The sequence below is a fragment of the Bubalus kerabau genome, chromosome 23 (genome assembly GCF_029407905.1).
Source record: "Bubalus kerabau isolate K-KA32 ecotype Philippines breed swamp buffalo chromosome 23, PCC_UOA_SB_1v2, whole genome shotgun sequence".
Classification (NCBI taxonomy): domain Eukaryota; kingdom Metazoa; phylum Chordata; class Mammalia; order Artiodactyla; family Bovidae; genus Bubalus; species Bubalus kerabau.
Genome location: NC_073646.1, coordinates 18,455,323 through 18,478,297, shown reverse-complemented (window position 1 = coordinate 18,478,297; position 22,975 = coordinate 18,455,323). Strand labels below are relative to the sequence as shown.

General features: G+C 51.9%; 1 protein-coding gene and 1 long non-coding RNA gene across 3 annotated transcripts; both read left to right on the top strand.

Annotated features, from left to right (window-relative positions):
• The first annotated feature begins 541 nt into the window (after positions 1–541).
• On the top strand, positions 542–22,055 carry GPRC5B (G protein-coupled receptor class C group 5 member B). 2 transcript variants are annotated; one of them, XM_055561843.1, is made up of 4 exons: positions 542–689; positions 10,367–11,386; positions 19,071–19,183; positions 20,496–22,055. In XM_055561843.1, the coding sequence occupies exons 2-4, from the start codon at positions 10,381–10,383 to the stop codon at positions 20,538–20,540; spliced, it is 1,164 nt and encodes a 387-aa protein (XP_055417818.1). In that variant the 5' UTR covers positions 542–689; positions 10,367–10,380; the 3' UTR covers positions 20,541–22,055. The 2 variants fall into 2 exon arrangements, 1 of the variants encoding a protein (XP_055417818.1); XR_008707549.1 differs by lacking the exons at positions 542–689; positions 10,367–11,386 and adding an exon at positions 15,748–16,017 and having other exon boundaries at positions 20,496–20,586.
• Positions 16,026–18,788, top strand: LOC129637622 (uncharacterized). Its single transcript, XR_008707552.1, has 2 exons — positions 16,026–16,861; positions 18,541–18,788. It is a non-coding gene; the product is annotated as an uncharacterized LOC129637622 (long non-coding RNA).
• Positions 22,056–22,975: the final 920 nt, after the last annotated feature.

Sequence of the window (22,975 nt, the reverse complement as noted above, 5' to 3'; positions counted from 1 at the left end):
CACCTGATGCGAACAGCGGACTCATTGGAAAAGTCCCTGATGCTGGAGAAGATTGAAGGCAGAAAAAGAGGGCGTCAGAGGATGAGATGGCTGGATGGCAACACCGATGCAATGGACATGAACTTGGGCAAACTCAAGGAGATGGTGAGGGACAGGGAGGAGGGAGGCCTGGCGTGCTGCAGTCCAGGGGGTTGCAAAGAGTCGGACACGACTGGGCGACAGAACAACAGCTGTTTAGGAACCCACAGTTTAGAAAACCCCTCTATGTGTGTGTTTCTGCAAGTGGATCAACGGAGGAAAGTGTCCGGCGCGTCCAGAGTGCTTTTGGACGCACTGTGGATGTGAGGGTGGTGGTCCCTACATGAGGACACTGGAGGGGGCTCGTCTCGGCGCTGCAAGCGGGGAGCAAGGAGCGTGCGCGGGGTTCTGCTTGGAACAATCAGCCCTTGCCGGGACGGGGGCGGGGTTCGGAGGCTCTGGGGGCGGGGCCTCAGGGGGCGGGGCCGCGGCGGCTGCAGCAGCGCGGGCCGGGCCAGGGGGCGCCTCGCGCGGCTGCGGCTCGCGACTACGATGCAGTGAGGCCGGACGGGCGGGCGGGATCGCTGGGCTAGGGCCACGGCGGCGCTGCAGAGATGTGACTCGGGCCGAGGGCCAGCGGGAGCGTCGGCGCTGCGGGGCCGCGGGGGTCGGTGAGTGCCAGCCGCGCCGGCGGGGTGGAGGGCCCTGCGGTGACCCCAGAAACTTTTCCCCCGGTGGACTTGGGAGCGTTGGGATGGGGTCTGCTTCTTGGGCTTTTCTGAGTCCCCCCTCTTCCCCAAGGGTTAGTCTGCTGGGGGAGTTGGGGTTTCCGGGCTGGAGGACCACAGTTTGGCGGGAGAGAGGAGCCCGCAGACCGCGGGGCAGGGGGCGGAGAAGGTTGGGACCTTAATGGGGCGGGGGCGGTGTTCCCGGACCAGGCGGAGATCAAAGTCTCCTAGGAGGGTCTGGAGGCGATCGCAGATCAGGCAAAGGGCCGTTGGAACTGTAAGGGACTTCAGGCGTGCCCGAGTGACTCGTGTGAGGGCAGCCGCGGGCAGGTCTGGGGGCTGCGTGGCAGGCGCGGGGCCTGACCACAGACAGGGCAGGCGGAGCCGGGGGCACAAGGGGAGAGCTTTGGAGGTGAGCTGCGGCACCTGCCGTAGGGACTGGGGGTCAAGCTCTCAGTGGGTCGCGGCTACGCACTACTGGACAAGGAGGGGACACTGCGGGCGAAAAGAGGCAGAGCTGGGACCCGGAGCTGGGGTACAAGTGAGGGGCGGCTGCGTACAATGGCGCGGGGGTTAGCATTTCTGTTCCGGCCAGGCTAGAGGCGATGATCAGCCCTGTGCTGCGTCCCCACCCTTTGGGGGACACAGGCTTCCAGTCCCAAGCATCCCGGGACCCCTACCGCCCGCACCCGCCTCGGCCGGAGGGCTGGTTAACTAGCCAGGGAGGGGGTACCGTTGCCACCGAGGCGCAGCCCGTGGGTTCATTCCCCGGCTATGTCACTCCCAGGCCTAGCCAATCTTCCCCCCAACCCCCCAACGCAACTTGTCCCCAGTTCTCTAAGGGGACGGCTCCTTGGAGCGCGGACAAAGGCCCCTGGAGTGTGGCGGGCAGCGGCGTCCCCGCCTGGGGCCCCGGGCCACGCGCCACATTGGCTGCCCAACTGCGCCAGTATGGGGGGTGGGGGGAACATGAATAGAGCCCAGGAGGAACTGGGGGTCCTCGCAAAGAGGCGAGAAGTGGGGGAGGGGCTTGGCACAAAAGCTTTGGAACTTCTGCCGAGGAACCTTGGTTCATAAGTTTCCCCAGGGATGGAGGCTTTCTGGAGGACTCAAGACGTTGAGTTAAACTGCATGCAAATAGGATGTAAATAGAATGCAAATCGGTGCCTGTTAGTTGGGAGCCCTCCACCCGGCCAGTTTTGTATCTCGACTGTGGAGTGAATTGTTTCCTATCTGTTCCTGCTCTGTCTGAAAAGGGGTCAACTGAGTTGGGAAGGGAAAAATGGAAGTGGGAAGGAGTCGCCATTTAGGGCACAGGCAGCGAGACAAGCATTCTTGTTAGAGAGAGAAGCTTAAAATCTTGATCGGTTAATGTATTATTTTGGTAAATGGGCCAGCTACACAGCTGGCAGATAAGCCCCTGCTCTCAGAGCACTGGGGAGTTGGGCGAACACTAAATAAGTAAATAAATAGTAAGTGGGTAGAACTTCCAATTGGGATAAGTGCTGCCAGGAAAATAAAACAGGGTGATGTAAAATAAAGTGACAAGAGTTCTGCGCAGTGAAATTTTAGTGGAGCTTTGCAAGATGGGGCCGCCCCCCCATCCCCCGCCATTGGCAGATGTTGGGGGAAGAACCAGGCAGAGGGCACTGCAAGTGCAAAGGCTGGGAGGTGGGAATGAGCTTAGAGAAACTGAACAAAGGCCATTGTGGCTGGAGCTCGTAGGCAGATGTTGAGAGTGGGGGTCTGAAAGGGGATGGCAGGGACCAGCCAAACCACGATTTGGGGGGCCATGGAAAGGAGCTTAGGTTTTATTCTCTTAAATGAATCCTTGGAGGGAGGGTTTGGAGTACAAAGCCATGAGATCTGATTTTTAAAAGCTCCCCTGACCTCAACAAGGAGAGGAAAAGCAGCTCTCCTTTCATTCTGCCTCTGGGGATGGCGAGGCGCCGGGAGCTGCCGAAGCGGACCTGTGGGGACTGCTTTGAATGAGCCTACGCCACGGATTGGTCAGGTTTTAAAACCCACTTCTCACTTTTAGGCAGTTTCTGTCCACCCTATGCAGCCCCCACCCAGAGCCCGCGGCTCCATAAGCACGTCCACGCAAGAGCTTCCTGGGGGTTCTGAGTTAGTCACGTTTTCTTCTCGGAATTACAGCCTGAGAGGAACCATCCACCCTGGAACGGGCAGCCAAGGATTCAATTTGCATTTAAATGATTGCTTGTATTTACAGGATTGGGAGCTGCTATGCATATTCATGGATCACGGAGCCTGTGTTCTGACAACCCTGTTTACTAACGTGTGAGGGTTATTAAATTCAAGGGCCCCCAGATAGTCTGGTGGTCTGGATGGTGCTGGGAACTAAAGATTATGAGATGGTATAACTTGGAAAAGAGATCAAAGGATAAGATTGCAGGTCTGGGAAAGAGTTTTAATGTCAGGAAACCTTGTAACAGTTTAATCCTTCAGGAGCAGGAAATGCACCAGCGGCTCTAAGGGGAGTGGGCAAGGACAGAGTGTGTTGGGGTGCGTGGGAGACAGGCTGCGCAGCCTCATCCTGGCCCTCTGCTGAACATGGGGGAGTCCAACTGGGGTGCAGCGGCCTTGAGGTCAGGAGTCCTGAGCAGTGGGTTCTAGTCCCAGCTCATCTGTCACTTCCAGGAAGCCTCTGGCCAAATGTCATTACCACTTCCTGTTCCCAACAGGACGCTGAGAATTGTCATTGTTTTTGTAACAAGTTAGGACCCACTGCTCCCTGTCTGCCAGGCACCAGGCTGAGTACTTTCTAAGCACGTTGCTCGTCAGCTTTGAGAAAGCGGCTCTGTTACTATCATTGTTTTACAGAAGAGACCGAAGGTCAGAGAGGTTAAGTAATGCCCTGTGTCACTCAGTTCTGTCTGACTTCCTCCAGCTGAGGTCTTCCACTCCTGAGGACACGGATGGGAGTGTAAATTCTCTGCCAGGTATTCATTGGTACTTTAGACATGCCCAGGGCTAGGAAAGGCCCTCCAGACCTGCTTAGTTTTTCTCTCCCGTCCATGCTCCAGCGCCTCCTCCCCACTTCTTTAGAGAAGGTGGGTTAAAGGTGCCTCTGTTGGCAGTAGCCAAGGGGAAGCAGGTCAGAATGGCATGTTCCAGAGAAGTTTTGTACGTCTTGTATCTCCTGTCATCTGGGGGGGTGGGAAGGTGAGGACGCTGGTTCCCAGGAGAATGGCTGGTGTCTGGTTTCTGGGTGTCTGCCTCTGACTCCTCAGCAGGGGCACCCGGTTTTAGGGCATGCAGACTGGCCTCCGGTCTTCCAGCGACCAGTTCCCCTCTGGAAAACCACCTGTGCAGTCAGGCCACCATTTAGAGCACCTGCTGCGGGAATCAGGAGAGTTTGGGAGTTTTCAAGGTAGACCACATGAGTTTGAGTAGGCTCCAGGACTTGGTGATGGACTGGGAAGCCTGGTGTGCTGCAGTCCATGGGGTCACAAAGAGTTGGACACGACTGAGCAACTGAACTGAATTGACTGAAGGTAATCCACTCCAGTGTTCTTGCCTGGAGAATCCCAGGGACGGGGGAGCCTGGTGGGCTGCCGGCTATGGGGTTGCACAGTCGGACACGACTGAAGCGACTTAGCAGCAGCAGCAGCAGAACACCCCAAAGGCTTCTCCCCTTCACACTCCCTCAGGGACTTCTTTTCTCAGTGTGTGATGGTGGAGGCTGGAAACAGTGGTGGACTAACACTTGGGTGAGCCGATTTCAGTCCCATCACCATGGCAACTGCCCCTCCTGGAACAGGAAAGTCAGAAAAGTTCATAACCTCAGGGCATTTGCCAGTCTGTTATTTGTTTGACAGACACTTTATATAAGTGCTTCAGTTCAGTTCAGTTTAGTCACTCAGTTGTGTCCGACTCTTTGCGACCCCATGAACCGCAGCACGCCAGGCTATAGTCCTAAACCCTACTTATTATTTTAATCTTCACAAGAACCCCGCAAGTCGGGTGTTATCACTCCCATTTTGTAGATGAAGAAACAGGCAAGTAAGGTTAAGTCTGCTGCCCCAGGTCACAAGGTCCTAGCAAATGCCAGGGGCAGAATCGGAAACCCAAAGTTCATGCTGCTTGGTGAGGATCAAGGCTGGGAGAACCAGCCCTGCCTGTGGCCTGCAGGCAGGCAGCAGCACTGTCCTCGCACAAGGAATCTTGCCTGCATTCTTTCCAGCCTCTGCAGGCCCCAGCTTGTGAGAAATGGAGCGTGCTGCTCCACCACCTGCCGGCAGCTTCTGGCCCCTCGGTGGGGCGAGCGCGTGTGTGTGCGCATGCGTGTGCGACGCAGTGTATTTAAGAGCATCTGAATGAGTCACATTTCTGGGAGCCTGGCCGGCAGCAAAGTAATTAGTATGTGAGCCGAGTCTTGCACATTCGTCACTTTATTCATGCCTACATCCCATGGGTTTGTTGCCATATATTCATCCCGCCTCAGTCAGCCTTGCCCTGGGGCTGACTCCAAACCTCTAATCAGGTTTTGTGCAGTTTGGGGATCCTGGAGAGCTCCCTACTTGGCAGGGGGAAGCCTCAGGTGGGGCTGGATGGGGCTTACCTGACAGTGGATGCACTGGAGCCTGAGTGGGGTCTGGGGCAGTGGTAGGAAGGCAGAAGGTGCAGGGCTATGGTTCTGGCTCCCCAGCTGCATATGTTCGTGCTTCTCAAACCTCAGTGCACACAAGCACCTGGAGCTTATCGGAGGGCTGTGGAGACACAGGTGGCCGGGCCCACTCTGGAGAGTCTGCATTTCTTACAAGCTCCCAGGCAATGCTGCTGCTGTTGCCAGCCTGAGGATCAAACTTTGGCTTAAGCCTCAGTCCCCTCCTCTATAAGATGACCGTGAGAGCATCTTCCTGCCCTGTGACATGAGGGTTGGAGACCATATTTAATCAGTTCATTCATTCAGCAGCTGGGCCATGAGCACTGCCCATGTGCCAGGTTCTGGGGAATCGATGCAGAACAAAACAGGAGCCTGGGTGTGGGGGAGACAGACCAAAAGAGTAATAAAATAAAACAATGAAAATTGTGGTACATGCTACAAAGATAAAGATCAGGAGTATTGGTATAGAGCATAAAGGGGCAAAAGGAACCTAATTTAGATAGACTGGCTAGCAAAGGGCTCAGCCGGTGACATTTCCAGAGCCCTGGTTTGTCTGAAGACCCCAGTAACAATAGTACATTTGTCTCCTGATTCCACGACTTTCTAGCTGTATAGCTTGTCCTAGCTTGGACAAGCCAGCTGGCTTCTCTGTTTTATTTCCTGTAAAATGCAGATAGTGATACCACTTGCCTCATGGTGTCATTGCCCAGATGATTAGGTGTTAATATATGTGAAGTGCGCAGCAGAGGGCCTAGAGCATAGTAAGCACTGTGAGAGTTAACAGTCATTATTATGTTCACTATGGCAGTAATAGAGAACTCCACAGGGCAATTCTGAATCCCCCAGAAAGCCTAGATGAGCTGGACTCTGCTTCATTATGTGAGGTGGTATAGCCCTCCTTCCGATCATCCCGGACAGAGTTCTGTAGAACAATGACTGTCACCTCATGGGCATCCCTTGCAGTGATAATGACGTACTTGGGACAACTGAAGCCTTCCAAAGCCCCTGGTGCCTAGATGTTGATTAGCGAGGACTTCCTGGAAGAAGAGGACCACATCATGTGGGATACATCATAGAACGTCTTTGTTAACAAGTTACGTAAACCCATCTCAAAATGGCTTAGGCCAAAAAAGAGAAGTTAATTGACTGCTGAAGGTGCAAAGACCAGGATATCTGGCTTCAGGCATAACTGAATCCAGCCTTGCAGTGTACTGGGACTCCTGTCCATCACGTGACGATTTCCTGTGGGCCAGCTTTCCTCCCAGGCAGGTTCTTTCCCTGTGATGGTAAATATGCCCTCTCCAGCTCCAGGTTTATATCCTTTTAGCTTGTTGTTGTTCAGTCACTCAGTTGTGTCTGACTCTTTGCGACCCCGTGGACTGCAGCATGTCAGGCCTCCCTCTCCCTCAGTGTCTCCTGGAATTCGCCAAAGTTCATGTCCATTTTGTCGGTGATGCCATCCAGCCGTCTCATCGTCTGCCGCCCTCTTCTCCTTTTGCCTTCCTTTCAGCTTATTAACCCCAGTAGCAGGAGGAAATCCCCTTCCCAGTTAATTCTAGCAAAAATCTTAAGAGTGATTCTCATGGGTCTGGATGAGGCCAAGTGCCTGTCCCTGAGCCAATCAGTGCAGCCAAAGGGTGGGACAAATGTTTCGATTGGCCAGGCTGGGTCTGAGGCTCACACCTGGGGCTGAAGGGGGCTCTGCAGAGGAAAATCAGGAGCTCTTTTCAGAACTGGAGGAAGGAAAGGGTTCCACCCTCAGGAATGAAAGCAGAAAGCAAGAGTGTATCTATTTCCCATGTCAGAAAGGAGTGGGAGCTAGAGAAGGGGACCACAGCCAGAAGAACCCACACAATTTCAGAGGCTTGGTTGCCATCTTTATATTTTCTTCACATTGGTTTCCTGTTGTTGTTGGAAGGTCAGTCAGGAAGAGAGACGAGCCGGCAGAACCGAGGGATGAACCAGCAAAACCAACTTGTAGGCAGGTCTGGAGAGAGGAGATTCCTCCAAGGGAGTGAGTGAAGGCAGCTAAAGAAAGTCTAGTTCTTGCAAGGAAAGGACCTGGGGTGCAGGCATGAGGTTGAGAGACCTGGCTGGTTTCCTGGCTTCTTCCTCATCAAGTTTGTTCTCAAGTGTATAAACCAGGCTTTCTCATCCTCAGCACTGCTGACATGTGGGGCCAGATCACTCTTAGTGTTTGAGGGCCATCTCAGGCATGTTGTTCAGTCATTCAGTCGTGCCCAACTCTTTGTGACCACATGGACTGCAGCACACCAGGCTTCCCTGCCCTTCACCATCTCCCGGAGTTTGCTCAAACTCATGTCCATTGAGTTGATGATGCTACCCAACCATCTCATTCTCTGTCATCCCCTTCTCCTCCTGCCTTCAGTCTTTCCCAGCATCAGAGTCTTTTCTGATGAGTCAGCTCTTTGCATCAGGTGGCCAAAGTATTGGAGCTTCAGCTTCAGCATCAGTCCTTCCAATGAATATTCAGGGTTGATTTCCTTTAGAATTGACTGGTTTGATCTCCTTGCAGGCCAAAGGACTCTAAAGGGTCTTCTCCAGCACAGGCAGCTTAGCGGCTACCCTGGACTCTACCTGCTAGAGGCCAGTTGCACTTCCCTCCCCAGCTGTGACAAGCAGAACTGTCCCTAGATATGCCCCAGTGTTTCCTGGGATCACAGTCACCGTGGTTGAGAACCACTGGCCTGGAGGTGTGTGGGGAGAGTTGGTGAGAGGGCTGATGGTCAAGACTCCAGAAGCACCTTCCTCCCTGTCTCCTCCCAGCCACCCTGGGGATTGTTGGCCACTGTGTGAACTAGGAAGTCTGCATGGGGTGTGTTCTGTTATCACTTGTTAAGAAGTCTCTTAATCACATTTGCCATTGATGAGAAGTCTAGAGGAAATCCACTATACTGTGTCAGGGGCCAATGGCATTTTGTTCCAGCATATCCAGTTCTTAATTTTTTTTTTTTTCTGGGCTTGTTGGTTCTTAAATTTTAATTCCAAGTGTGGTCTTGTGATAAGCAGCTCTGACTAGAACAGCATTTTTTTCCAAAGGTGGTACATTGGGATATGGCAGTGGGGATGCAACATGAGTTCCATCAACAGGTATTCCAATATATTGAGCTTTCTTCTGAGTCAATTTCAAGACCTTGGTGAGTCAGTTAAGTAAATAACTTACAGGGGGTATGTAGACAAAGCTTAAATAGCTGAGGTGGTGCTCTCGTGACTGACCAGGGGCCTGATTACCAATGTCTGAGTGCTTGTTTCAGGAGCATGTCTTGTCAGATACCCTCTGTTCCTGCCTTCTCTCATCTCTGGGCAAAGGAAGGATCACCCTGTAGCACCAGGCTCCTTCTCATTCTGTTGTATCAATAATTTATCCCAGTCAATGGCCTTGCAGCCAAGGCAGGATCAGAGCTGCTCACTATATCCCATCAAGTAGCTGAGAGAGAGAAGTGGTCGATACCACATTTACTTAAGAAAGCCCCAGGGATGTGCTGAACTGCCTGGGAGGTGGCTGGTTACAGCCTCACTGTGGGCAGAGCTAAGTCTGGCTTAAGATGCCCAGAAACACAGCACAGCAGAGCTGGGCAGGCAGGGCTTTCCCAAGGCCAGGCTCCCTCCAAAAGCAAGGACCTGGTGGCAGTGGGTAGAAGAGAGCCCTGTTGAGAAGTCTCATTCCCACAGTATTTAAGAAGCATCTACTTGGTGTTAGTTCTTCACCAGTGGTGCTCATTCTGTGATTTCCCACCCCACAGGGAATGTTGGCAGCGTCTAAGAATTTGAGGGCTTGTCACTGCTAGGGGAAAGGGTGTGCTTCAGGCACCTAGTTGGTGGAGGCCAGGGGTGCTGCTCCACCTCCTGCAATGAAGAGGATAGACCCCCAAACAAGGGAGGCTCAGACCCAAAGTGTCCGTTATCCTGGGGCTGAGAAACCCTGGTTTGTGCTGATGAACAAGACAGTGTCCCTGTCCTCCTGCAGCTGGTGGTGAAGAACGACAGGAAGGGAGGAGAGGAGGAAGGGACCAGAGAAACAAAGTAAGCAGGCGAAAGGACGACAGAAGCGATTAGACCTAAGAAATAGACAAGACGCGCTGGGGGTGCGGGGGGTGTGACCTTGGCCAAGGTCTGAGTGGATGACATGAGAGCTGAGACCAGTGTGCGGAGGAGCAGTTTTCCATGAAAGCGGGGGTGGGAGGGGTCTAAGCAGAGGAAGCAGGGGGGGAAGAGGAGACTCGGGTTAATAAGCCCATCTCTGGCTGCTGGGTACAGTCCTTGGGGGTGTCCTGCAGGCATCTCCAGGAGAGGGGGGCTCCCTGGAGCAAGAGGATGGATTCTCAGATCTTTGTGAGAAGGGTAGGATGTGTGAGGGGAGGGGGAAAAGGTGGAACCCAGGAAGACAGTTGACACTGTGTTTGATATGCTGGGAAGCTTCTAAGAGGGGGTGCTTCTAGGAGCTGAGTGTGTGACCTTGGGCAAGTGTCCCAGCCTCCTCAAGACTGTTGTCACTGGTGTGAGAACTGGCTGTGTCGGGTCCCTGGCCAAGGCTGAGTCATCGGTGAGTGTCAGCTGTTAGCACCGAGGGACCAAAACCACAATGCATGTCCTTCTCCCAGCGAGCGCTCAGCCCATGAGCATCTCTTTGAGTCTCATTTTACTCCCTTATTTTTAAAGAGGTCAGACACGGCCTCACGTTCAAAGAAGATGACAGGGTATTCAGAGAAAGGGAGTCTCCCTCCCACACTCTCCTCTAGCCACTAGCGCTGACGATTCATGGTTGTTTACCGGGCCCAGCCAAGTAACCCCAACCCCCTGATGGGGACCGAAATCCTCACCCACTCCTGGTGCCAGGCTGTGCTGCCTGGAGAAAGGGGCTGGTGGTGGGTTTGAAGGGACGTAGGGTCTCCTTAAAGAAGTCAGGAGAGTGGAAGTCTCACCATGAATTGGTCTTCTCCCCCCAACTTTTCTGGAACCTTTGTGGCAGCATCAGAGAGAAAGATGAGAACCCACCAGGCGCTCGCCTTCCTCCTGCTCTTCGTGATTGCCTCCGGGGCCTCTGAGAACGCCAGCACTTCCCGGGGCTGCGGGCTGGACCTTCTCCCTCAGTACGTGTCCCTGTGCGACCTGGACACCATCTGGGGCATCGTGGTGGAGGCGGTGGCCGGGGCGGGCGCCCTGATCACACTGCTCCTGATGCTCATCCTGCTGGTGCGGCTGCCGTTCATCAAGGACAAGGAGAAAAAGGACCCTGTGGGCCTCCACTTCCTCTTCCTCCTGGGGACCCTGGGTCTCTTTGGGCTGACCTTTGCCTTCATCATCCGGGAGGACGAGACCATCTGCTCGGTCCGCCGGTTCCTCTGGGGCGTCCTCTTCGCACTCTGCTTCTCCTGCCTGCTGAGCCAGGCATGGCGAGTGAGGAGGCTGGTGCGCCACGGCAAGAGCCCCTCAGGCTGGCAGCTGGTGGGCATGGCCCTGTGCCTGATGCTGGTGCAGGTCATCATCGCCATCGAGTGGCTGGTGCTGACCGTGCTTCGAGACGCGAAGCCGGCCTGTGCCTACGAGCCCATGGACTTCGCGATGGCCCTCATCTACGACATGGTACTGCTCGTGGCCACCCTGGCGCTGGCCTTTTTCTCGCTGTGTGGCAAGTTCAAGAAGTGGAAGCAGAATGGAGTCTGCATCTTGATCACGGCCTTCCTCTCCGTGCTCATCTGGGTGGCTTGGATGACCATGTACCTCTTCGGCAACGCCGAGCTACGACAGGGAGATGCCTGGGGCGACCCCACCTTGGCCATCACGCTGGTGGCCAGTGGCTGGGTCTTTGTCATCTTCCATGCCATCCCGGAGATCCACTGCACCATTCTGCCAGCCCCGCAGGAAAACACGCCCAACTACTTCGACACGTCACAGCCAAGGATGCGGGAGACGGCATTTGAGGAGGACGTGCAGCTGCCACGGACCTACATGGAGAACAAAGCCTTCTCAATGGATGAACACAATGCAGGTAAAGGGGGCACTGTCCCACTGGGTTAGGCTGTTCCTCCCCAAAGAGCTCCTTTTCCCCCACTGGGAATCAGGGGCCCTGGGGGTAGTCCTGGCAAATCAGAGCCCACAAACACTGACCCCTGTGCTGAAACTGGCCCCCAGAGATTCAGCATTATCAATTTATTCAGTGTGCGTGCCTGCATGTGTGTTCAGTCGTATCTGACTCTTTGCAACCTCATGTACTGTGGCCCTCCAAGTTCCTCTGTCCATGGGATTCTCCAGGCAAGAATACTGGAGTGGGCTGCTATTTCCTTCTCCGGGGCATCTTCCTGAGCCAGGGATCAAACCCGCATCTCCTGTGTCTCCTACATTAGCAGGTGGATTCTTTACCACTGAGCCACCTGGGAAGAGACTTAATTAGCACTTTCAACTAATTTAATGTAAAAAGTCAGGCTCCTGGCCTTTTTTGAAAAGTTGGATCTGGCAGTGCTGGGCTGCCATTCCCACTGGGCACCAGTTGTCTGCAGCTGGCTGGAAGGCCTTCTCTCTTACCCTCCCAGGTGGTGGTGGACTTTAAGGTGGGCATCCATTTTCTCTTCACTACACTCCCCTTGGGCTTCCCTGGTGGCTCAGCTGGTAAAGAATCTGTCTGCAATGCAGGAGAGCTGGGTTCGATCCCTGCATTGGGAAGATCCCCTGGAGTAGAGCTCGGCTACCCAATCCAGTATTCTGGCCTGGAGAATTCCATGGACTGTATAGTACTTGGGGTCGCAAAGAGTGAGACGTGACTAAGCGACTTTCACTTTTCACACTTCCCATGGCTCCCTGTCCCAGCCACTATAGCATATCAACGTCAGCTCCCTGCTTCCTAGCTGTTTGAGTTTGCAGCCCCTGTGCTAGCTGGATGCAGGGGATGGCGAGAGGCAATGCTCACACTCTCTCCTCTAGCTTTGCCTCCAGGAGTGGATGAATTTGGGCCCTGGAGTCAGAGTCTGGGTTGGGATCCTGCCCCTTCCCAGATGTAGGCTTTGTGTACCCCATAAAGCTGCTGTGAGTCCTGATGTACCAAGGGGCCCCCACGGCACCTGACTTGTTGAATGTGTATCTTGGTTGGGTTCCCCTGAAAGCAGAGCCTGAAACTTGTTGCAAGTGGTTTACTTAGGAGGTCACCCCTGCCCGGGAGAATGAGACCAGGAAGGCAGAAACACCAGAACAACAGTGTCGAGAGCTGGTTACCACCATGGGGAGCTGGGGCTCATTCCTGCCAGGGACACATGTAGAACGAGCCTCAGAATTGATCCTTAGAGGACAGGAGGCTGCGGCATCTGTCCATCAACTCCTATCTCCTGCTGCCATGAATGTCCTCCAGGGCTCCCATAAATGGGCTAATCAAGTTCTATTAGCTCCGTCAACAGAAAAGCAGAGATTCGGCAGGCACTTCAGGCAGAGGTGGGATCCCCAGGTGAGCCGAGAAGAAGCGGCAGGCCCCAGCTACCCTAGCGCTAGAGATGCTGGAGAAGTGTCTCTTACAGTTGTTGCTTAAAGCAAGTCGGCTGCATTCCCAGTACTTGAGATTAATTAAAAGTGCCTTTTCTTAGTTACCTAAAGATTTATCAGGAGCTATAATAATAATAGTAGCAGTAGCAGCCGCAGTAGTAATAATTACCTAGTATAATCATCATTTTTTGAACACTAGCTACATGCCAGACCCTACTCCTTAACCTGCATTATCTCATTACTTCATCCCTCCAGCTGACGAGGTAGGGTCTGTTATTATCCCCATCTCACAGAGGAGTAAGAAGAGGCCATAAGAGATTCAGTCTTGCCCAGCGACATAGGAGGTGGCCCCTTCCGAATGGTTGAGTCCCCTTTTCTGTGACGCTCACCCAGGTGCCTGGGCGGTGGTCTGGTCATACTGCAGAGTTGGCCTTTTTGGGTTCAACACAGCCGCCCACCCCCATAGGCAGGGGGAAACACATCAAGCCCCCAGGTCCTCCCACGGCCACCCACAGCCCTCCCCACCACCGGAGGTGCCCAGCTGCCTCTGCACCCTGCTCCTGCTCAGACCCCCGGGAGAATGACAGACCTGCCCCCTGCTCATTCCCCGTCCCCACCATGGGTAGAATCACAGTCCTGGGGTGGCCTTTATCAGAGCAGTCTCCTTCTTACTGGAAGTCCCAGACCAGCAAGCTTGTGTTTGTCAAGAGATTTGACAGGGATGAGCCACAGCTGTGGTGGGCTGACTCTCCTGGTTGCCAGGAGATGGGGGTCATTATGGGGAGCCCAGAGGGTCCCTCAGGGCATATGATAAGCAGAGGCCAGGCACCTGACCAGTTCTTGGGGTCCTGGTGGAGCCACCTTTTCCCTGGCCTCTCCTGGAATAGGATCCTCTTTATCTGACACTCACAAACTCCCCTTGGACCTTAAAGGTAACAGGAACTCCTGAAATGGTTGTAGAGCTTTATACATTCACTGGGCAATTAGTCTATTGCTTTGTCAAATTCTCAAAGCCATTTATGATCCCTAGAAAGTTAAGAATCATTTTTGTTGAACCTGATGGTCTGGTTTACCTGCAGTACAAGGAGGAGTGGGGTGCTAGAACTACCTACAAGTATTAGGGCTTCAGAAGTTAAAGACAGCTAACCTTTACTGGGTGCTTACGATGGACAGGTACCATTCTGAGCATTTTAGACTAATCTCATTTAATCCTTGCAATAATCCAGTGAGGTCCATCTTGCAGACAGGAAACTGAGACATGGAGAGGCTGAACAATTTGCCTAAGAGGCAGAGCCAGGGTTTGAACCCAGGCAGCCTGGCTCCAGAGCCCACTCTACCACAGAACTTCTCAAAGCCCCTCAGCGTCCCTCATCTCACAGGTGTGTCAGAGCCTTGAGAAGACAGGGATTATCAGTCCCATTTTACAGAGTGGGAAACTGAGTCTAGGAGTGTCCAGCAACTTGTTCAGGCTCACAGTGGAGCAGGGAGAAGGAAGGTTGGTTTTCTGAATGCCCTGCGTCCTTTCTTGCGAAAGTCCAGTCAGTATGTCATATCCTTGTAAGATCTAGAGATCAAAGTGATTTGGGACCCATGTCAGAACCTGCAGTGCCTGGACTGGCACAGGGGGTGATGGGGCTTACTCTGGGTTCCAGAGCCAAGGACATTGTCCCCCATTCCCCTCTTTATTTTCCAAAGCAAAAATAACTTTTTTATTCCTTTCTGATAACAGATCAACAATAATCAGAAGTTCAGCAAGTGAAAATAATAAAAATTACTCAGAATCCTATTGCCCGAAGGCAACTACTGCTGACTGTTTGCTCCTGTCTTGCCAGACACAGTACCCCCACCCCGCGCGCGTGCGTGCACACGCACCCCCAATCCAGCAGAGCAGCTCTTAACCTGTCTGCACATTATAGTCTCTTGGGCAGCTTTAAACAAATTACCAGGGCCTGCCCCCTCAATCTGATTGAGCAAGTCTGTTTGGGCTCAAGTATTTTAGGCCCTCCAAGGGCTTCTAGGATGTAACCAGGTGGAAAGCACTGGTTGTCTAAGAGGCTGTCTGCAACGCGCTTGCTTAAATCGGCTGTATCTTGGAGGGAGGCCTTTCCAGGTCAACAACTGCAGAGCTGTCCTTTTCACGAGACAGAGCTTTCCAGGAGGCACCATAATTTGTTTTCCTGATCTTGGTGGTGGTTTAGTCGCTAAGTCATGTCCGACTCTTGCAATCCCATGGACTGTAGCCTGTCAGGCTCCTCTGTCTCTGTGATTCTCCAGGCAAGCATACTGGAGTGGGTTGCCATTTCCTCCTCCAGGGGATCTTCCCGACCCAGCAATTGAACCTGGGTCTCCTGCATTGCCTGCAGATGATTTACCAGCTGAGCTATCTCTGATCTTAGCTGGTGAATGCTCTGCTTGTTTCTGGCTTTCCATACAAGTTCTGCTGCAATAACCATTCTTATCCATTCATCTTTGTGTCCTTGATCAATTACCTTCTTGCAAAAAAATTCCTAGACATGCATCAGAATCTGCACCTTTCAATCCACATATATACTGCCAGATCCCCCCCTCCCCACAGAAAGGTGGACTGATTTAGTCTTCCCTGAATAATTGTATGAGAGCCCCCATCCCCACTTCTTCACCAACCTTGGATATTGTCAGACTTTTTTTTAATAGCCCTGTTTTGCATTCTCCCAAATGTGTGTCCACCAAAATTCACGTGGGCGCCAGGCAAAGTCAATTCCCTTGGAAGGCTCACAGAGAGAGAATAAATAGGCATCCTGGCTAGGATTGCCTTTGTTCGAGAAATCCTACTTTGCTGGCTGGGGAGTGCCTGGGCACCCTTCCTGGCCATGGTGAGAACAGCTGTTTCATCTTTGGTCTGACCTCAGCCAGCTGTATTTTAGGGAACCAGGCCCTACACGGGGCCTTACCCGGGAGCTACAGCTGGCGCTGTTTCTCCTGCATTTTAACCAGCCAGCCCTTCAGGCTCTCTACCCTTGAGAGTCCAGCCCTGAGGTCAAGAGATGGGAGGAATATGCCCCAGGCTGGCCTGCAGCTCAGCCTTTGCTGCCTGTTTCCTTCCCCCAGTGGGACCCCAGATATGTAGGACTTCACCAGCCTGCTGTTTCTTAATGCGTATCAACAAGGCATGAGGTATGTGACAGAAGATGAAAATACACTGAAGGATATAGCACTTCAGATCACATTTTGGAAAGCGCTAACAAGGCGCATTAAATGTTCACCTTCCAAAGAAGCAGGAAGGAAAAGTGTCCTTTCCTCCAAGAGGGGATTTGGGCTTTCTGATCTCATTAGGCCAAGGGCGATTTAAACTCTGCCCCTTCGCTGCCCAGGGGAAGGCCTTGTGTCAGCTTTGAGGGCAGGACCCAATCTCGTCTCACTTGTAGTGAGGGCTGGCAGGAGAGGGCTGGCATTTAGCCTATGCCCTTAGATTCCTCTTGGGACTCCTTGTGGGTGAGCCCTGCTTGCCTTTCGGGGGGCTCACCTCTTGGTCAGAGTGGGCTGTCAGTTGGGATTCTTGAAAATGCAAGTTAATTAAAAAAAAATAATCTCATCTGAAGCAATTTAAGTAAACAAAACAACAGCAAAACTAACGTACGGGGGATCAGGCTTCAGAAATGGATAGATCCAGGAGGCTCAAGTGATGCCAAGATCCGGTCTCTCTCCATCTCTTGGCTCGGTTAGAATCACAGTAGCTCTGGACTCACGCAGAGTCCCACTGGAGAAAAGGAACGTTTCCCAGGATGCTTGAGTATAAAATCCTAGCGTTAGCTCTGACTGGACCTGATTGGCCAGGCTTAAATCCCATGCCCACCACAAGCGGGGAGGAGGCAGTTGTAGCCAGTACTCAGGACCCAGAATGTGGGAGGGATGTTTACCAGAGGAGAACCAGTCCAAATAACCACTACACAGAGGGATCGCTGGGCCAGGGCACCCCACAGACACCGACCTGGCTGAGACTTTGTTTTTTGAAGAGAATGTGAGAGCCACATTCCCCCACTGCAGCTGGCCAGTCTCTGCTTTATGAGGAAAGCTGTGCTGCTCGGTTCTCCCTCTTTTCGAGGAGGTCTTGGCTAGGAATTGGGACTAGTGAGGGTGAGAGTCCAGGGACTCTATGTCCCCAGGACCTTGTCCCCTCTTCTTAGCTCCCCAGGAAGGGCATGTCCTTGTCAGTGTGTGTGTGGGAGCTATTGAAGGCTTGGAGATGCTAAAGCAAAGAGGTTTTCACAAGTCTTTTAGAACATACGTTGCCCACTCTGCCTATGTTTTCTTGGTTCAGTCTGGGCCGATCTGCCCCCAGATGTCACCACTTAAATTCATATTGCTCCTAAGTAACTGAGTGCAGTCGTTAAAAACATCATATTTGGACCCAAAATAGTATGATGGTCAAGGAAACCAATTCTCTCTACTTGGATTCAAATGCTGGTTCTTACCAGCTGTGTGACCTCGGGCAAGTTACCTAATCACTCTGTGCGCCGTGTAAAATGGAAATAATAAAAGAACCTACTATGCTATGAAAATTAAACAAGATAAGACATATAAAGTATTTTTATAACCAGCCCTGGCTCTTGGTTGGCACTCTGTGAAGGTTAACTGTACTATCAAGGTGATTTTGGTCCCTTCCCCAAGTAATTTAATTTGTAAAAATCCCAAGTTCTCTTACTCCTTTTTAGTCAGAAAAAAAAAAGACTCTCTTCAGGGAGGACTTTAATTGAGGTTTTTCTCAGCAAAGTAAGATAAGTGCCTTCAGTGAGAAGGAAGATAATGAAGGCGACAACTCACAATTGAGACAGACTTTTGTTTTGATTTTTTTAACAGTGCTTCTTCTTTCTCAGTTATCTTTTAATAGACTATTTTTTTTTAGAGCAGTTTTAGGTACAGAGAAATTGAACAGGAAGTACATGGAGTCCCCACCTTCCCCATCCCTCCTGGTTTCCCTGTTATTAACAACTTGCATTGATGTTACTTTGTTGCAATGGATGAATCAGTATTGATACATTATTATTCACTCAAGTCCATAATTTGCTTTCTAGAGGTCCCTTTGTACAGTTCTGTGGGCTTGGACAAATCCATGGGGTCATGTCTCCACTGTTACAGTATCACCCAGAGGAGTTCCGATGCCCTAAAAATGCCTGTGCTCCCCGCAGTGAGTGAGTGAAGTCGCTCAGTCGTGTCCGACTCTTTGTGACCCCATGGACACCAGGCTCCCCCGTCCATGGGATTTTCTAGGCAAGAGTACTGGAGTGGGTTGCCTTTTCCTTCTCCAAGGGAACTTCCCGACCCAGGGATTGAACCCGGGTCTCCCGCATTGTAGACAGACTCTTTACCGTCTGAGCCACCAGGGAAGTCCCCGTTTGTGCTCCCCCCAAACCCCTGCCAATCACTAATCTTCTCACTGCCTCTATAATTTATACTTTTGCAGAATATTATAGTCGGAATCATATAATGTGAGATTTTATAGCCCACTGCTTTCACTTAGTAACACACATTCATGGTTCATCCAAGTCTTTTTGTGTCATTTGATTTTTCTTCACCAAAAGAGGAAATTTAGATATATAAAAATACATTGCAAATAAGAAACATCATTTACCTTTCAGAGGTAAAACGAACAGACCTATTTTGCTGCCTTTGTTCAGATCTCCCTTTTTTCCTGTCTAGAAATGACCCCATCCATACGCCTGGGGCCCCTCCGTCCTCTCCCACGTCACTTTCCCAGGAAGATGTCCGACCTTGACCACGAACCTGTGGTCCAGCATCTCAGGCTTGCCCACCTCTGTGTGTATCCAGAAACCGTATTGCACAGTATGGTGTTGAACCTGACATGGATGGCACTCAGCAGTGAGCAGGTCTTTTGTCGGAAGAGACCTTGTGAGAGATTCAGGCGCTGTCTTTGTCCCCCATGGCCCTCTGGGGGTGCGGGGAGAGGCTCCACCCCGGGTCCCCTCCCCGAGAGCTGCCTGCGCCCTGGATTCTGCAGACTCCCCAACCCCACTGAGATGGGTCAGGCTCCAAGAGAACATGAGAACAAAGCGCCTTTGTGACTTTGTTTTGAATCTGGCTTGTGACAAAGGGGAGGAGCGGGGAGGGGGCGTGTGCCTGGAGCATGGTGTTGATGCAAGGGAAGAAAACAAAACTCAAAACTGTGTCTTTTGTGTGTGTGTGTGTGGTGTTGCCTGTCCCTCCCTCAGCTCTCCGAACTGCAGGATTTCGCAATGGCAGCTTGGGAAACAGACCCAGCGCTCCGTTCAGAAGCAACGTGTATCAGCCAACTGAGATGGCCGTTGTGCTCAACGGGGGGACTGTAAGTATCAGGAGGTGATGTTCTGGCAGGAAGCCTTGGAGTGGTCAGCGTTGGGGGGCAGCTTCGACAGGGACACACCACTCTGTGGAGACTGCTCACAGGGCTGCAAAGAGAGCAGCTAACGTCGACACCCCTTGCAGCTAGGATGCATGCAGTGTTCCATTTCTCTTCTTTCCTCTCCACCCACTTTCTCCATGCATGAGACATTTCCCTATAGTTAGTTGACCATCTGTAGATCATTTGAACGAGTCCCTGTTTCTTGGGGCTCTTGTACCCAGTGAATTCTCTATTTTTCATCGTACAGGAGGTGCCCCTACCCACGCTTTCCTTGGGAAGTGACTTTTAGGAAAAGCCCAGAGTTACAAAACCCTGGCAGATTTTGCTGGCATCCAACCTAGTTGAGCCTCCTGCCCCATGCCCCAGCTGGGTACCAGGTTCCCCCCAACCCCCAATCCTTAAAAGATTTCTTAAGAAATTGACGTGATTATCATTTCTCTCCCACAAACACAAAAACAGATACTATCTGATGCCAAACAGACCTTCAGCAGAATTGTCATCATTTACATTTTGCCTCTGTGGAATTACATCATTTTGTTTCTCTAGCGGTCCAAAATTGCACTCTCATTCCCACATTTAATTTTCAAACATAGCTACGTGCTTCTTTCACAAACAACACATGAACCAGTTTACACGTGTAAATTGGATTTCCATTCTTTATATCATGTGCCAATTCCATAACTCAACCTGAACTTTTTTATTTTCAATGTGAGTCAGAGATGGTCTTTGATCTCTAGAGGAAACTTGGGTTTTCCTGGCCTTTGACTGGTATGAGAGGCATCATTTGCACTGGTATGGCAGGGGCTCAAAGCAATAGGCTCACAGGTTGCAGTCATGAAGAGCACCAGCCATCCGTGGGCCTGTTTGTCATTGGGTACCAAGAAAATCCTGAATTTCAAGCATTTGACCTGTGGGTTTTAATAAATTTAGTTAGAATACAGCCCCACCAGTCATTCGTAAACCCTCTGTGTCCAGTCAAGGCCAATGTGCATAAAAACACCCTGGACTTAGAAAACGATGTGGGTTCTGGGTAAGGAAACGTATTTGTGCGGGTGCACGATTATAGAAAAGGAGAAGACAGCCTTCCCAGGAGCAGAGTATTGTAGGTAACACACAGGGGTTGCTGCTTTTCTTGGGAATTATTCAGCCCTTTAGGAAAAGGCAAGCTAACTTAGCTTTGGTACATTGTTAACAAATGGGTTTCTGACATTGACTTTGCAAAGCTGAGTTCTTAGTGTGTTATTCCTGTTTCCAGATCCCAACCGCTCCGCCAAGTTACACTGGAAGACACCTCTGGTGAAAGACTTTAAGTTCCAGAGAATAAGAGTCTCTCTTACCAATTTTATTCCCTGGTCGTGTCTTTCTTGAGGGAGAAATCGGTAACAGTAGCTGAACAAGGCCGCCTCGCAGCCAGGAGATTTGGAAATCCTAGACAAGGGGATTTCGTGTAAATGTGAACACTGCTGAACTGAAAAGCTAACACCAACTGCCCTCCCCACCCCTGCCACATACACACACACACACACACACACATAATACCAAACCAACCTCAAACCCCGCAAACTAAAGCAAAGCTAATTGCAAATAGGATTAGGCTCACTCGAAAATGTGGCTGGGAAGACTGTTTCATCCTCTGGGGTAAGAGCAGAACTGCGTTCACAGCCAGCAGGCCAGGCCAGTGTTGGTTGAGCACGGAGAGCCCCACACCATCACCCCTCCCCAGCAAGTGCTGGACCCCAGGTGGCCTCTTGGAGACGGTCATTTCACTGAGGAAGGCGAATAGGGGCTTTCCCGCTGCCCTGCCTGTGGGTTTTCACATTTCAGGGGGGTCAGGAGCAGTGGAGGAGATGGTGCGTGTGATTCCGAGGCCCAGCCCAGCTGTATCAGGGGAAGAGCTTTATGAACAGTGGTGGAGGAAGCCTGGCATGTGCCAAAGAAGAGAAGGCAGTCTGGGAGTTGAAGGGACCGTCACACTTAGAAAGTAGCACCCAGCCTTTGCTCCTTCTCTGGGCCTCTTGCTCTGGCATCCTTGCCAGGAAGCAAGCCTGCCCGCCTCCAAGGGGAAGTTTCCGACTGGAGCAGCTGTCTCTCCCCTGATCACCCTTCCCTCTTCCCACCTCATGAGTGTTCCTCCAGCCCTTCCCCACCTGTCCCGCCAGGTCCATTTCAAGGCTCACGTGGAGCCAGCAGCTCAAAGCCCCGTGGCTTGGCCAGGGGGCGGATGCCAGGGTGGATTTTCCACTGTGCTGTCACGTGGCAGGGGTACCCCAGGGTGGAGAGGCAATGCCTGCTGCCTAGCAAGCAGTGAGTTCTTGGGTCTTCTCTGCAGACGTAGTGAAAGGTCCAGGGTCGGGTGGAGCTCATGAGGGTTTCTTGCTGCTTTGGGAGGGCGTGGAAGACATTTTTGTCTCGGTTTTCTGCAAGTTTCATGAAAATGGTTCTCTTCCAAGCCCATTGTTTCTGTCATGGTTTCCATCTGTCCTAAGCAAGTCATTCCTTTCTTTGGCATTTCAGACATCTCGGCCATTAAAAGCCCCATGTTCTCTGCACTGTTTGGCCAGCATAATCGCAGGCAATGATTCAAAGCAAAGAGTTTTAACCTGACGGCATGGAATGTATAAATGAGGGTGGGTCTTTTTGCATATACTCTAGTCACTGTATTGCTTTTTTTTTTTTTTTTCCTATAAAACAACCCATAAGCCTTTAACCTTTACAGAAAATGAAAAAGGTTAGTGTTTGGGGGGAAACTGACCTCTTCAAAAGCCAATATGTCTGAGCTGAGTATGTTTTAATAAACCTTCTGATTTTTCTTGAGGCCCTAGTCTGCTGTGTCCCATCCTCGCCCTCCCCTGTCCCCATCCTTGCAAAGAACCCAGGTAGGGAGGCCAATCTGGCCCCCGTGTGGCCCTCCTCCAAGGTAGCCCATTTCCACATGTTGCCAGCAAGGGGAAGAGGGGGCATATCCGACCCGGGGAAGCAGGGAAGCACCCACCCAGCCGGAGCACGTGCTTGCTTCTAGAGAGTCAGATCTGAGACCTCTGTGCCAGGAACGCCCCTGGGGTCAGGGGGCGGGAGCGGTGGGGGACTGCCACGGGGAGTATTGGGGTAGAGGGGAGAAGCTAAGACCTGGGCTGGGGTTGGGAGTGTGGGAGGATGCATGTGGACCTAGAATTCTGAAAATCACAGAAATCTCCGAACACCTCGGTCCAGTCCGGTGAAAAGCGGCCACGATACATGTTCTCATGCCAGGAAACAGTGGCTCACCCCTGCTCCCTGGAGTCCTTCGGAGCTCTCTGATCCCATCAGGGGCTTAGGCTGCAAGAGCCCCCGCCCTTGCAGAGCGGAGAACTCACACGATCATGTTCTAAGTTCTTGGTGGTCTAAGCATGCACGGTGAACACAGCAGAGATGGCTCCAAGCGGAAAGCAATGTTTCACCGCCGCAAAAATAGAACTGGCTTTGAGCCACAGGAAACCTCACTTAATGAGACCTTTTTCTTTTCAAGTTTCTGATAGTTTTTTGCGCTTCTGGGTTTTATTTTATTTTGGCTTTAAGGTCAAGAGGGGGCTGAGTGCTCTCCCAGTGGAGGTGGGTGGGAGGCAGGGAGTGAGGGGGAGGGCAGGAAACTGTTCTCTTTCTAAGGACTTCACCTGAAGGGTTCGAAGAGACATCTTTGCCAAGAGACGGTGGCAGCCCCCACACCAAGTGAAGTTTAAATACAAAATTAAATGGCAC

Bases quoted from the DNA above. Each gene is read 5' to 3' on its own strand.
- GPRC5B (XM_055561843.1), top strand. From the start codon at position 10,381: ATGAGAACCCACCAGGCGCTCGCCTTCCTCCTGCTCTTCGTGATTGCC. The intron at 11,387-19,070 runs GTAAAGGGGGCA...TCCCTCCCTCAG, and splicing joins AATGGATGAACACAATGCAG to CTCTCCGAACTGCAGGATTT. The intron at 19,184-20,495 runs GTAAGTATCAGG...TCCTGTTTCCAG, and splicing joins TTGTGCTCAACGGGGGGACT to ATCCCAACCGCTCCGCCAAG.